General features: G+C 39.7%; 1 protein-coding gene, 1 long non-coding RNA gene and 1 other non-coding gene across 3 annotated transcripts; 1 reads left to right on the top strand and 2 right to left on the bottom strand.

Annotated features, from left to right (window-relative positions):
• Positions 1-419: 419 nt before the first annotated feature.
• Positions 420-492, bottom strand: trnav-aac. Its single transcript has one exon. It is a non-coding gene; the product is annotated as a tRNA-Val (tRNA).
• Positions 493-2,018: 1,526 nt separating this feature from the next.
• Positions 2,019-6,043, bottom strand: zgc:56585 (uncharacterized protein LOC393297 homolog). The gene is made up of 7 exons (XM_037120607.1): positions 5,910-6,043; positions 4,746-4,869; positions 4,296-4,402; positions 3,916-4,012; positions 3,535-3,611; positions 3,282-3,439; positions 2,019-3,104 (listed from the first exon to the last, which is right to left on the bottom strand). Exons 1-7 carry the CDS (start codon positions 6,000-6,002, stop codon positions 2,987-2,989), a joined length of 774 nt encoding a protein of 257 aa, XP_036976502.1. The 5' UTR covers positions 6,003-6,043; the 3' UTR covers positions 2,019-2,986.
• On the top strand, positions 6,026-10,263 carry LOC119031852. Its single transcript, XR_005078718.1, has 2 exons — positions 6,026-6,162; positions 9,872-10,263. It is a non-coding gene; the product is annotated as an uncharacterized LOC119031852 (long non-coding RNA).
• Positions 10,264-13,105: the final 2,842 nt, after the last annotated feature.

The following is a 13,105-nucleotide window of genomic DNA, read 5'->3' as shown; positions in this document are numbered from 1 at the left end:
TAAATACTCTGGATCTAGGGCTTGAAAATTTCCCTGAGATTTAAATACTGAAATATGACATCCCTTTTTAAAAAGAAGATACACAATATAACTGATAGATCTGATGCTGTCGTGCTTGGTATCTTACAAAGAGGATGAATAAAGGGGAAAATCTAGGTTCAGTGGGTCGTTTTGCATCATGAACAGCTACATAGGATGTGATGTGATGTAGTACGCAGCTTTCACCACTAGATGTCAGTCAGATACAGTCAGTGAGCGCTGGACGCTTGTGACAAGTCCAGTAAGGACTGATATACTGATATTTCGCTTTTAAATAACCACAGTAAAAGACCAGCGTACTTGGTTTGCCCGGGAAGCGTGAGAAAGGTATGTGTAGATGATGTATAAGCATTAATCGTCTGTGTTTGGAAAATAAGCAATGTTTCCGCCCGGTCTCGAACCGGGGACCTTTCGCGTGTTAGGCGAACGTGATAACCACTACACTACGGAAACTGTGTGCATGAGGAGTTCAAGTACGAACTAAAATGTTATATGCCCAATTGATCCACCCATGAAGCATATATGCATTTTATGTATTTGGTGAATATTATTCGGATGTATCGACTGGTGAAAGTTTAAGCTGTTTCTGTACGATTTTGAACCAAATATCTCTTCTGTACTAACAAGTTATGACTTCTGAACCTGAACTGCAATATCAGGATCAGGACAAGGTCCAAGGTGCTTCCACTACGGCTTACTTTTACTGCAGTACATTCATTTATTGCGATTACTCTGAGATGAAGCATGGTTTGATTGAATGGTCAACCTCTTCAATTCTGTACTGGTTGATGTTTAACTATATCTACATCATGACTCTAATGTGTCCTGACAGCAGAGTTTTGGTCTGCTTGTTCTTCTGTGACTGAATTAAACCAGATTTAGTTGTTTTTGTTCATATAATATTGTATTTTAACAGAGTTTTTAGGTCTATCTGCATTTTTCTGACATATAGTCACAATTCAAACCTTAAATCGTTAATCGTCCAGCTTGTCTCAGTGGAATTGTTATGTTCATTTACAAAAATAGCTGTACAAGTCCAGCCATAAAAGTTAATGAATGCAGATTCTGAAAATTGGTCAAGTTAACAACCATGAAAAACTTCCAAAAGTCTGGAGTAGCTCTCTGACTGACCTCCCCCTGCACAGGAAGTAGAAGTAACAGTTAAACAATTCTGTTAATGAGAGTAAAACAAATATCAGTGTGCATTTTTCAACCAAAAAAAATTGTAATTCGGTCATTATCTACTTATTCATGGCTGATGTAGGGCTTGTATTAAAACATGACAACAATAGACAAAAAGTTGTTCCATACAGCTCGTCTTGCATAATCTATCTCTGAGTATTTATTTTTGGGTGAACTTTAAGAAAACACTTCACTGATCCCTGGGGATGAATTCACCCAGTAACCCTGAAACATTAAAGTGATGAACACATTAATGCATGAATAATTTCCATTCAATATCTTCCTGTGAAATGAGCCATTCTATATCATGGAGTATTTTTACTTTTCGCATTGAAAGTATATTTTGATTAATTCTGAATGTTTGCATAATTTTCTCTTTCAACAGGGTGTCTTGTGAATCTGCATTTTGAGTCTAATTTGCCATCTTCCTTTCCTTCTTGCAGTCATGTTTCCCTTCCTACCTCGTTTATTGTCTTTGTTCACAGCTTTTTTTGTGGCGACAGTGTCTAACCCGCCATATCTCAGCTACCTGGCATCAGCACCTCAATGATTAATCAATGTTTGAAGCACATTCCTGCATATTGGTGTGTTGTGCCATGTGTCAGTCTGCCTCGGTGCAAGGCAGCACTGAAAATGGTTTATAAAAGTGGATGGGACATTTAATGTTATTGATAGCATTCAAAATTAAATGTGGCTAACGTTAACCTTGCGAACACTGGCTAACAAACATAAGGGCAGTATAGTATGCTTTGCACATAGTAACATACATACAAACAGAGATAAGCATTTATTCAATATCATTTTTGATCAAACAAACACTTTATTGTTACTACAGACTGACAATCATATAAAAGAGGAAAAACTACATTCAGGATTTACTGGATTTTTGAATAAGGTGACAGTAAACTTTCAAGTTCAAGAGTCTTTGATTCAGTCGGTTAAATGTTGAAATGTCATGTTGTCAGAATAAAGTATTGGCATGGTACATATCCGCAAACCGTTTCAGACCAACACAGTTGTTATTTTCAAGCCCACGATGTGTGAAAAGCAAGGGTACTGTGTGCCAGTGGGTGTGTTAAACAGTTTCATGAGTGCAGTCATGGTGCATGCAAAACACCAAAAGCTGTCGTGAGAAACTTGACAGAGGAAACTTGGAGCTTCGCCAAACGATTTCACTGCATGAATCTGGACTTTGTGTGAGAATTTGTTGTGTAGAGAACGCACATTAACTCACGTGGATGCTGACTGAGCTGACGCACAGCTGCACTGAATATGAGTGTATGTTTTCATAAGCAGTGAAACATTTGCAGATTGGACCAATGATAGCAGGGCAGAGTGTCCAGCAGGCCGAGGACCATCAAGTCTCTCAGTGAAGATAAGTGCCACCGTGTTATATCTCCAGGTCCTGGTGCATGTGGCTCTTACAGCGAGTGGGAGATGTCGCCTGATCGGTTTAATTTGTGTTACACCCAAAACACACCCATGACTTATTCAGGGCCTAACTACAACCCCTCACTTTGCTGCTGCACAGCTGGAAACACCCTTAACGTACTAGCGCCATAGACCAAGCGCCATAAATCATTTAAATAGGGCCCTACATGTCTGATACTGCTTCCCACAACGCACTTTGCCGATTGGAAGGAGAAGCGATTGATATAATTAAGCAACAGTTAAGTAACCAGCAAAGTAAACGCATTCATATACTGTACTGGCTACTCAGGAAGATGTTTTAGTCGAAGCTCCCTGTCTGTTGTACACAGAGCGACTAAACAAATGAAGGGAAAGTTACGTATTGTTTTCCACCTGGCATCACCATGAGGGCCTCTCCGTTCTTCGTCTCATCCGTCACCAGCTCGACGAGGTGCTGCGCTACATCAGATACACTGAAAATACAAAGGGGAGCAGTGACTCCAGTGACTATACATATACATAGTGGCATTATACATTGTCATGATCACGTAGTCTGATTTTATTGTAGTGAATGGAACTCATGTAAACCTGCTGTAGACAAAAAAAAAAAAAAGTATGGCGTAGAACTTGAATTCGAGGCGAGGACTCACGTTATCGTCCCAAGCTTCTCCACCAGCTGTGCGGTTGCATTAGCCAGGTGGGAGTGTTGTGCCAGTCGAGCTGGGATTTCAGTGAAGAGTTCAGTTTGGACAAAGCCCGGACAAAGGGCGTTCACTCGTATGCCGTAGCCAGAGAGGGCAGAGTTAGCCTGGTAACATATTGAGCAGACTTACTGTCAAGCTTCAGCTGCTCAGCGGGTTCAATGTGTGTATCTGGCACACTTCAAGAGAAAACCTTCCTTACCGCCATGGCTCGGGTGAAGCCGACCACTCCGTGCTTGGTGGCTGTATAGATGGGACAGCTTGGTAGAGGGCCGAGACCTGTAGGATGTGCGTTATTCCAGTAAATATGAGGGCAATCAAAACACAACCTTCAGGTTTTTTTTTTTTTTCCGGCAGATGTGTTCATGGCCGACATAATATTTTAAAGTTTTACGCAAGTGATGTGTAGTCAGGTTAACATCTTCCTTCCTTATTCTCTGACATATCTGATGCTTCCCTGGAAGTTACAGTGACAGGTGACTGAATGAAAACGCAGTTGCCTTGAGTAGAATTAGGAAAATTCTAGGTTTAAATACAGTTGAAAACATTTTGGGATCGCATAAGCATTTCACTGAGTCTTTACCTGCCATAGATGCTGTGTTGATGATGACCCCTCCCCGGCCTCCTTTCAATTTGTTCATGTGCTCAAAAGCCAGGTAAGTCCCCCTGATAACTCCCACCTACAACATGAAATATCTGTCAGCAGAAATCAAGTTTTCTGTCAGTGAATACATGTTGGCTGCTCTCTGCGTATCAAGTTCACCACTGCTGAAAAAAAAGAAAACAGAAATGCAAACCCAATCACAGCTTCATCTTGCAGCCCCGGTGGCGTCAATGATTAATTAATTTGGCTTTGAATCATGAATGTTGTGTAATTTCCCTTGTGGGAGTGTTGCAGCCATGCACAAGTAATTGGCTTAATCCCAACCAAATGCAGTCTGTATTTTTTTTTCTACTTCTTACCAAGTTTATAGAAACAGTTTGCTCCCACAGACCCTCATTCAAGATGCCAGCATTGTTGCACAGGATGTCTATTCCTCCAAATGTTTCTGTGGTTTTCTCAAAGGCAGCTTGAGAGAAGGAAGACAGTTGGGAAACATTATTTCATATGGCATCATTCACCACAGAGATGTAACCATTTGTCAGTTAATGACTTAATCTTTATCTCTTAGAAAACACCTGAGAAGAAAATATATGAAAAACGTCTTGACATATATGAATATTGTCAGAACATGTTACGAAACACGCTGCCCTGAAGCCCCACACAGGAGCTGAGCGTGTTGTCTCTTATTTGTGTGGAATAAATGCCATGCGATCAGCTAAGTTCAAAAACCGTGAGATATTAAGCGTCCTGGTAAACATTGCTGTCTGGCTGCAAAACAAAATCAACAATACAGCTCTGCAAGTTGTTACCTTTGAGCTGCTCCTCTGATTGAACGTCAGCCTTACAGAACAGAGTTCTCCCCTGTCCGTACTGTTTCTCCAAGGCTTCCATTAGAGTCTTTCCTGCACTTTCATTCACGTCCAGGAGGGTTACCTGTACAGAGGGACCTTCAGATGTAAACCCAGCTGCCAGTTTATCAGGTGCACCTGCCTACTGAAGTCCATCACAGCAGTCAGCATCTCTGCCATGGGCAATGTGTGTTTCAGCACCCAAAAAACAACCTGTAGCATAATTTTGAGGAGCTACCGGCCACTGCATCTTTAGTCAGTCACCAGAGTGACATGTAACTGCTGTAAACTGTTCGCAACGGCGGCACATGAAGATGCAGTCGACATCACCTCCCCAGAATAATACTACATTTTGGGGTTTTTTAGCCCGTGTTTTTTTTTCAGGGATTATTTCTGAAACATGTACTGCTGTGTTTCCCAGACACGCCAACCACATTATCATCACCACACTCACCATACACTTTGCGTTTATGTGTATTTGTGTGTTAATAAATGTATACATGTTCTGTAATTTGAGTAGCATGAAGGAGTTTGTGTACCTTCAGTTGATGTGTGACTTCCTCTAAAACACTAAAACATTGAACCTTTAACTCTATTCGTATATGAGAGGGAAGTGTCCCTTTAATTATCACAGCACATCTTTAGCTAAAACTGCAAACTGATATATGTTATAGTACACTATCTCTGAAATACCTCCCACACCTTAAAAACAGGGTGACATTTAAACAGACACTTCAACCTTCTTTTAACTTCAGTCCTCTATTGTCACAATGTGGAAACTATGAAGAATAAGACGTGCAGAACTACATTAAGAAAACCTTAATTTTAGAGAACAATTACAGATTTTTGTATTTCATTGTACTTTTTGAGAGAACATAATAATGTGAGGACTGCGCTTCACTTGACAAGAGAGGACAACAACTGGCAACACAGCAGTAAAATAAGTACATGTGGTGGAGTAAGTAAGAAGCAAGAAGTGCAATATATGCTAAAAAAATTTAGTGAAGTGAAAGCAGCTAAAAATAGAGAGCAGTCTGTGGGTTGAGTGCAGTAGCCTGCTATAGTAAATCTACTGTTGCATTGCATGAACATGAAGTTGATGTCCTAACCATGGCAGAACTTTACCTTGGCACCGTTTTGCAGGAGAACCTCTGTCATCGCCTTTCCTATTCCCATCACTGCTCCGGTCACCACTGCGTTTTTTCCACTCAAAGCCATTTCTGCTGTCCGGTTGACAAGATGTTGACGGGTCCCGGCGAGAAGATTCAAATGATGGATCGAGAGAAGTGTGACGGCTATGAATCGGACCCCGCCCGCCAGAAAAGCCTACAGCCCGTGTCTCAACATGCGGAAGAAGGAGGTCAAGTCTGAGATTCAGGTTTGGCCACATTCAGCTCGGACTTACGCAGAAGTGCTCGAGTAACAGTTTTGAAGTTTCTTAATAATTCTTAGAGGAAATATGTGAAATAAAAGTCTGCGTGTTGGGACAAGCAGGAAATGTTTTTCCTCAGCTGGTGGACCAATGTGTTGTGAAATAACTCAGCTGTGAACGAAACCAGATGTTTGTGTACAGTTCAAATATGTACTGGAGCATTGTCTACCTGTAACCTGAGCCCGTGGTCTGTACGAGTCAGCACGCCTATGGGTGAACCTATAGAACCACACGCGATTTGGGGGTGGGGGGAATCAAGTCTGAGATCACTTAGACGTCAAATATACGTTCAAAAGCGTTGCGATTTAATACATTTTCCCTTCGCATCGCTTATAAGCGTACGTTGCGAATTAGCGGACTAGTTTTTTCGTTCCACCGAGACACCCTCTTCAATTCGGCATATGCTCCTTTACTCGACTTCTTCGATTAGAATATAAACAATCACCTCTTTTAGCCCACACCAAAACTCCCGGCCCAGGCGGTAAACGGGCTTATCGTGGATTATATGTACGCCGAATTTAAGAGTGAATCCTCACATGTCTAAGGGGTATTTAATTTTCATGTAAATACTTAGAATTCTGTATTTATACACATTAGCAGAAAACTGGCACATTTTTTAAATGGAGTTTGGAACGACTACTTTATACACAGGCTGTTTTTAGGAGCGAGGTTTTTTGAAACGTGAAACTCTTCTTATTAATAATGGCTAAAGCATTTTTAATGCAGTAGGGTTTACACTGTGGCCACTAGATGGAGGTAAAGTGCTTTGGGACTGGGTCATTTTCTATTTTCCTCTCCATCAGCTGGTCTCAGGTCAGGTCTCTGTCATGACAGCTGTCATTTAGCAGCTCTTTAGTGTGCAGCATACAACACATATAAGTAACAAATACATACATTAATTAGTAAATAAATGACTCAATAAATGAATTAATGGTGAAACTGTCCCCTCCAACAAGTCAATTTTCACTGATATCAATTAACCAGTTGGCGAAAAGCTGAAGCAGTGACTCACTTGCACATACAGCCCCCTAATTTGCAGAGAGAACATAATAAATCAATGAAAAATTATTAAATAAAGTAAGTAAATAGGGTCATTAATGCAAAGGTAAACAAAAAAAACAGACTTCTACCAGAAATCCTATTTATATAGAAGATCCAGACAAAAACTGTCCAAATGAAAAGTACATTAATAAATATGTTAATTAAAAAAAAAAAAAAAAAAAAAACCTTACTTGATAAATAAACTAATTCTGCCCATGAAACTGGCCACCAGTGTGGTAGCAGGGCATGTCAAGTCAATATTTTACTTATGACTTTAATTTATATTATTTAATATCAATAAACCAAAAAAGCTGACTGCATGACATACTTTGAATTACAGCACTTATTTGTTTAAGGAAAGATGCCTAAATAAATGTAAAGATAAAATACTGAAAGAAATATGTTTGGGGGAATAAATGATTTCCCAATGAGAAATAATTAGATAAATGAATAAATAGATAAATGTAGAAAAAAAATAATAATTATGTACCCTTTAAGTAAAACGCGGAAACCCTTTGGAAAAATAGTGGTGACACAACGGTTTCCTAAAGAAAGGTACTGTATTTATATATTTTGGTCAGTAATATCTGGAAAATTGTCCTTGTGTTGTGTGTTTGTATCTAGTCTTTTTCTTTGGGATTAAAATCTAAATAAAAACATGAAATAACAAAACATAGATACATAAAAAGAGAAATTAATATAAATGTAAATGAACAAAGAGGTAATTTAGAATACAAATACCAACTTATGTGTATTATTTTTACATTTATTGGTATATTTATTTATGTGTGTCAGATCTACTGTATGATACATGAAGTGCTAACAGTGTGTGAGTCACTGTTGTAGGGGAACCAGTGGCGTGTGTGTGTGTGTGTGTGTGTTCAGGATGTCTATTGCTTAAAGCGTTTTTGATCAGCATACTTGGCGTGACTGTGCATGTGGCTGTTACTGTAAAACTCACAGCGGCAAATACTTTACACAACTCTTTTTGTTGAGCTTGTTCCAGGTCAGAATTCAACAGGATGTGATAAAGTTCTGCAAAGAAATATGACTTTTGACAAGAATCACTCTCTTGGTTAAAAATAAATCAGTATGTTTTTGTTGGAAGTTGTGGCTGTTGATCGTGGGAGCTGTGGTGGGATGCGAACCCTTCCCGTGATATGAATATGAGATCATTTGACTTTGGAAAGACCATTAACTGCTAAATCTTGTGTGGATTTGCCTCCACAAAGTGGTCGCTCATGTTCATAAATCAACACCATTAAGATCAAACGAATAACTTAAAGCCGGGCTTTGTCTTCTCTACGTTTCTAAAAAACACAGATACGTTCAGATTTCTGCATGTCACATCACGCTCACAGTATGTTTGTAACCTGATTTTCATGTCTTGAGGTGGAGGATGGTGGTGGGGTTGCAGGAGGAGGCTGCCAAGCCACTGACCACAGTTTGAGACTGTGTTTCAACATTTTAAAGTGTGAAGCAACAGAAGAAGCTGTGCTCGTGCCAACCAAAACAGACATTTTAGACACAAAACATAGTGTTTTCTTTACCTTAATTAAGTGTTTGTTGTGTCTAAACCTAACTGGAATATAAGCACAGCACTGATACAAGATAAAATTGAAAACTGAACCTCTAGAAACATTAAGTTGCATCATAAAGAATGTCAAGTTCTAATATTTATTCTGGCGATTTGTTTGCATCAAGGAAACAAGAAAAGGAAAAACTAAAATCAGACAATAAGTGACTAGTAAATCTACAACTTAAAACAAGAATTTAAAGTTAAAATTTTAAAAAGTAACACTATTTTGTATATGTTAAGACTGAAATGTACAAAAAAGATGGTCTGTGGATATCTGCTACAAAACTGAATTATAAACATATTGTCCTTTGAAAAACAACTACAGGATGGACGATTATTATCAGTTGCAATAAAATAAACATATGAAAATGAAGAACCAGGTGAGATTTAAAAACTGAATGGTACATGCAACACATTGTATATGTTAATGAAGGACAGTGATGCTGGTCTAATCATCATTCAATTAAACAGAGTAATTCTAATATATATTTGACATATCAGTTGATCATCTACAAATACAATGTTTTGTTTCCACAGTGACATCACTGCTGGGTACAACATGTACAAGTCAGGTCCTCCCAAAAAGAAAAAAACACAATTAATGTTTAAGAATGATAAAAGAGCACAATTAAACACATTAGGGCTTCTGTTGAACAGGCAGGAGAAAAGTGATTTTTGGTGAATCCCTGAATTAAAAACATATTGTCTGTTGGAGACAGAGTCGTGTCTTTACTGTATGTGGAGTAAACCAAAGATAGGTAGAATGTAAAAATATAACATCTTTAGCTTTATAGAAAAAGATCAAAATGTAGGTGAGGTTTGGAGACTGTGATTTTAGGTGAGAAAGATGAATGATTACATGATGATTTAAGAGCTACACTTTTCTGTAAAATGACATTTAGATGTCAAATTAAAATAAATATATATCATTTCATAAAATAATTTATAGAGCTTGGAGCAGAAGACACTGTTCTTGTCCAGCGAGACTTGGAACTTGCATGTGCATGACACCATGTTCTTATTCTTCTGTCACAGAACAAGAACAAATGACTGGATGGTGAGACGTGTGCAGACCTGTAGGTGGCGCGTGGAGCTGCCACATGGAGGCATATTGCCTTCTCACTGGGCTCATTACATCATAGTTCCTCTGGTACAGAAACACATGGACACAGAGACACTTTCCTTCAGCCCCTTACATAGAAACCATCATGTGTTTGACTGTTAACTTCTTTTCCATCATTCTTGGTGATTAGTTAGGTTTTTCTTTCCCTTTTTGAAGACATGATTTGGCCACTCCCACCCAGTGATGATGTCATGATGCAGCAAGTGATTTTTCTGATTTTCAACTTTCATTTAGTATGTAGTTTAAATGATTCAGTTTGTTTTAACTAAATAATGAATAAAGGTGTATATCATCATCATCATCATCATCATCATCATCATCATCATCATCATCACAATGTTAAAAGTCTCTGTTTTAGTTCATCAACATTGTCTTTCCCTAATATGTGTGTGCTTATGATACATTAATCTAAATTGTTAATTCTTTTGCTACTGATATCTTCCATCCTCTGTAAACACTCCTTGAAGCATGTCATCCACTATAAATCTCAAAAACAAATGAGGATGAGAAACATGAATACACATATAACATGTGATTGTTATTGCAAAGATGACTAAAAGCCTAATTCTAGTCAGCACCTTTTGACCAGAACCATCATAAATGTGGGGAGTCTGGGCTGTGACTCACATCTTGAAACTGTTTTATATTCAGCGAGGCAGACAGTCGGCTCACATCCAATCATTTTAAGGGAAATATACGTCAGAAAGTCATTTCACTCATCTGAGCTTTTTCGATTCACCTTAAACCAGCTCTGAAACACGTCCGGGCCTGAGCTGAATCACAGATGTAAAGTATGGAATTATAAATAAACTCCAATAAACTATACTGTGTAACAACAGCTCAGAGGCCTTATGAATCAAGCTGATATCAATGGTTATGAAAAAAAGTCTCTCCTTCCAACTCTGTGCACTCACAAACCGGGTCCACAAAGGCCCCCCGAGCTCGTCTTGCTTACGGGGCAAATCCACCATTTAACGGCTTTCAACTGTGATTTGCTGACCAGCTGCTGACTTGTGTTTTCATCCCAGTGGCCCATTGCCATTTCACTGGTGATTACACTGCTAAAGAGCTCCAGGGAGCTGGACAATGCCAGAGAGCTTTACATGTCACCAGTGTCATCGCTCGCAATGAATAGGTCGTCGCCATTGAACTAAATATCAGCCTGTTTACAGTGAGGGGCCTCGATGGGCGGGCGGGAGGAGGGGGAGCGAGCGTGTCTACATGTCGGTACCTACAGCAGACTGTGGCTGTGAATGAAGAGAGTTTGGTGCGTGTGGGCATGGAGATTATGTGGTCTGAGGGTGTGTGACAACTTAAAGCAGGGTGTTACACCTCAGCGCTCAGACAATCGGAGCTGTTTGTGGGAGTTTTATTCTCCAAAACAAACTGTGGTGCGAACAAACGCGCGAGACTATGAGTCAAGTAACAGATGCACAGCAGACAATGTGTCGTCCGTCATCAGGCCACAACCACTATTGTTCTGCTGCAGGGCTTCAAACAGAGTGCATCAATGTCTGTGTAAATACAGGTAATGACAGAGGTCACACAAGTCACTTAAATCTATGATTGGCTATGTTTTCCTTCTGGAACAGAGCTGCCCAGCGCCCAGAGTGGGCCGGCCGTAAGCTTTTATGCTTTTATTTGGCCCATCAGACACTGTTCACCTCAACTTAGATGGGGAAATCATTTTTAATACCAAAATGTTGTCACCATTAGAAATAAACTTAAGTGATCTCAAGGTAACCAGGAGGGTTTTGTTTTGACTGCCCTCGGTCTCCTCCCACGCACCTGTTGATCCACAGGTGTGGGAAACTTTTGCTCACTGAAAGTTATGCAAGAAATTATAATAATGTGTGTGCTGTTTTTTGTGTGGTGTAAAAATGCACTTTGAATATTAATAATCTGAGCAGGTTTGGGCCAGAGAGCCAATTAGAGAGGAGTGGAGCTTATGAGTTGATTAGTTGATCACAACAAGATTAATCACCAGCTATTTTGAAAATTAATGAATCATTTCAGTCATTTTTTTTCAAGCAAAGATGTCGAGCCTACAGTGTGTCGGTTTCCAGTTTCTCAAATATGAGGATTTGCTGCTTTTCTTTGTTATGAGGGTAAATATGGGGTGTTTGGGTTTTGGACTGTTGGACAAAAGAAGCGATTTGCAGACGTCACTTCACAGACACTTTACATACTAAAATGACTAATCGACAGTTCAAATAATCATTAGTTGCAGCAGGGCTGAGTAAGACATTGCATAGGAAGTCAGTCAGTTAAGGGAACTTGGGATCCTGATGCATATTACAGTATGATAAGTGTTTGCTTCTGGCCTGTGGCCCACCATTACGTTTCAGGTTTGGCCTCCAAAGGAAAAAGCTTTGGCACCTTGATTCATGAATAAGAGTTCGATCATGCAGCAAACTTACAAAGTGGCTGAACTGCAGTGAACATCCACATTCACACTGTGTGATTCAAAATAGCATGCTGAAGTGAAAAACAGCACTCTGTGGCTTTACAGGGAGTTTGAGTCTCGACTCTTTCAGTGGCCTCCTGGAGTCTCTGCTGGCCGCCTGGCTACCATGTAGTAAACTGAGTATTCACATGTATGTTAGAATCAGTCGAATTGATCCCTCATTGAGGAAACCAGCACAGTGTAAGTATGTGTGTGTGTGCACACATGTCTCTAAGCTGTGTGTTGTGTCCATGTTGTTATGAACAGGGCCAAACAGTAGCCCGGCCGGGACAAAGCAGAGAGAGCGATGACATGGATGTAGAACAGAGGGATTAGAAGGTATTGTCACAGCTCGACTGACACTGATGCGCCGTGACTTGTTGTTCATGTGCTACCGAAAACACACAAACAGCACGCCGTGGTCAGTGTCCAAACCTGGCCGCTAAGAACTGAGAATAGTTGATAGAACAATTAAATGATAATATGATGTACTTTATACAAAACCACAGTAGTCTTTTTTTCTAGTTTGGTCCTTATTTATAAGATGTTCGGTTTGAAAAACATCTGTGAAGGAATTCTCTGGATCCTCACATCCACCTTCTCAGAGCTGGGCACCTTGAATACAGCGCTTTGTTGGTTTGAGTCCCTCTTCACAGGGTAGCTGTTCAAATTTGTATGATAGGAAGAGGTGTTAAAGCCT

The sequence above is a fragment of the Acanthopagrus latus genome, chromosome 13 (assembly GCF_904848185.1).
Source record: "Acanthopagrus latus isolate v.2019 chromosome 13, fAcaLat1.1, whole genome shotgun sequence".
NCBI classification, from domain to species: Eukaryota; Metazoa; Chordata; class Actinopteri; order Spariformes; family Sparidae; genus Acanthopagrus; species Acanthopagrus latus.
The sequence above is the reverse complement of the archived record's forward strand: the minus strand, read 5'-3'. Positions and strand labels throughout refer to the sequence as shown.

What these genes read in the sequence shown, in the direction of transcription:
- zgc:56585 (XM_037120607.1), bottom strand. Translation starts at nt 6,002, where the DNA reads ATGGCTTTGAGTGGAAAAAACGCAGTGGTGACCGGAGCAGTGATGGGA. An exon ending in GCTTCACCCGAGCCATGGCG is followed by an intron (nt 3,440 to 3,534) that starts GTAAGGAAGGTT and finishes ATATGTTACCAG; the next exon opens with GCTAACTCTGCCCTCTCTGG. An exon ending in GAGAAGCTTGGGACGATAAC is followed by an intron (nt 3,105 to 3,281) that starts GTGAGTCCTCGC and finishes TTGTATTTTCAG; the next exon opens with TGTATCTGATGTAGCGCAGC.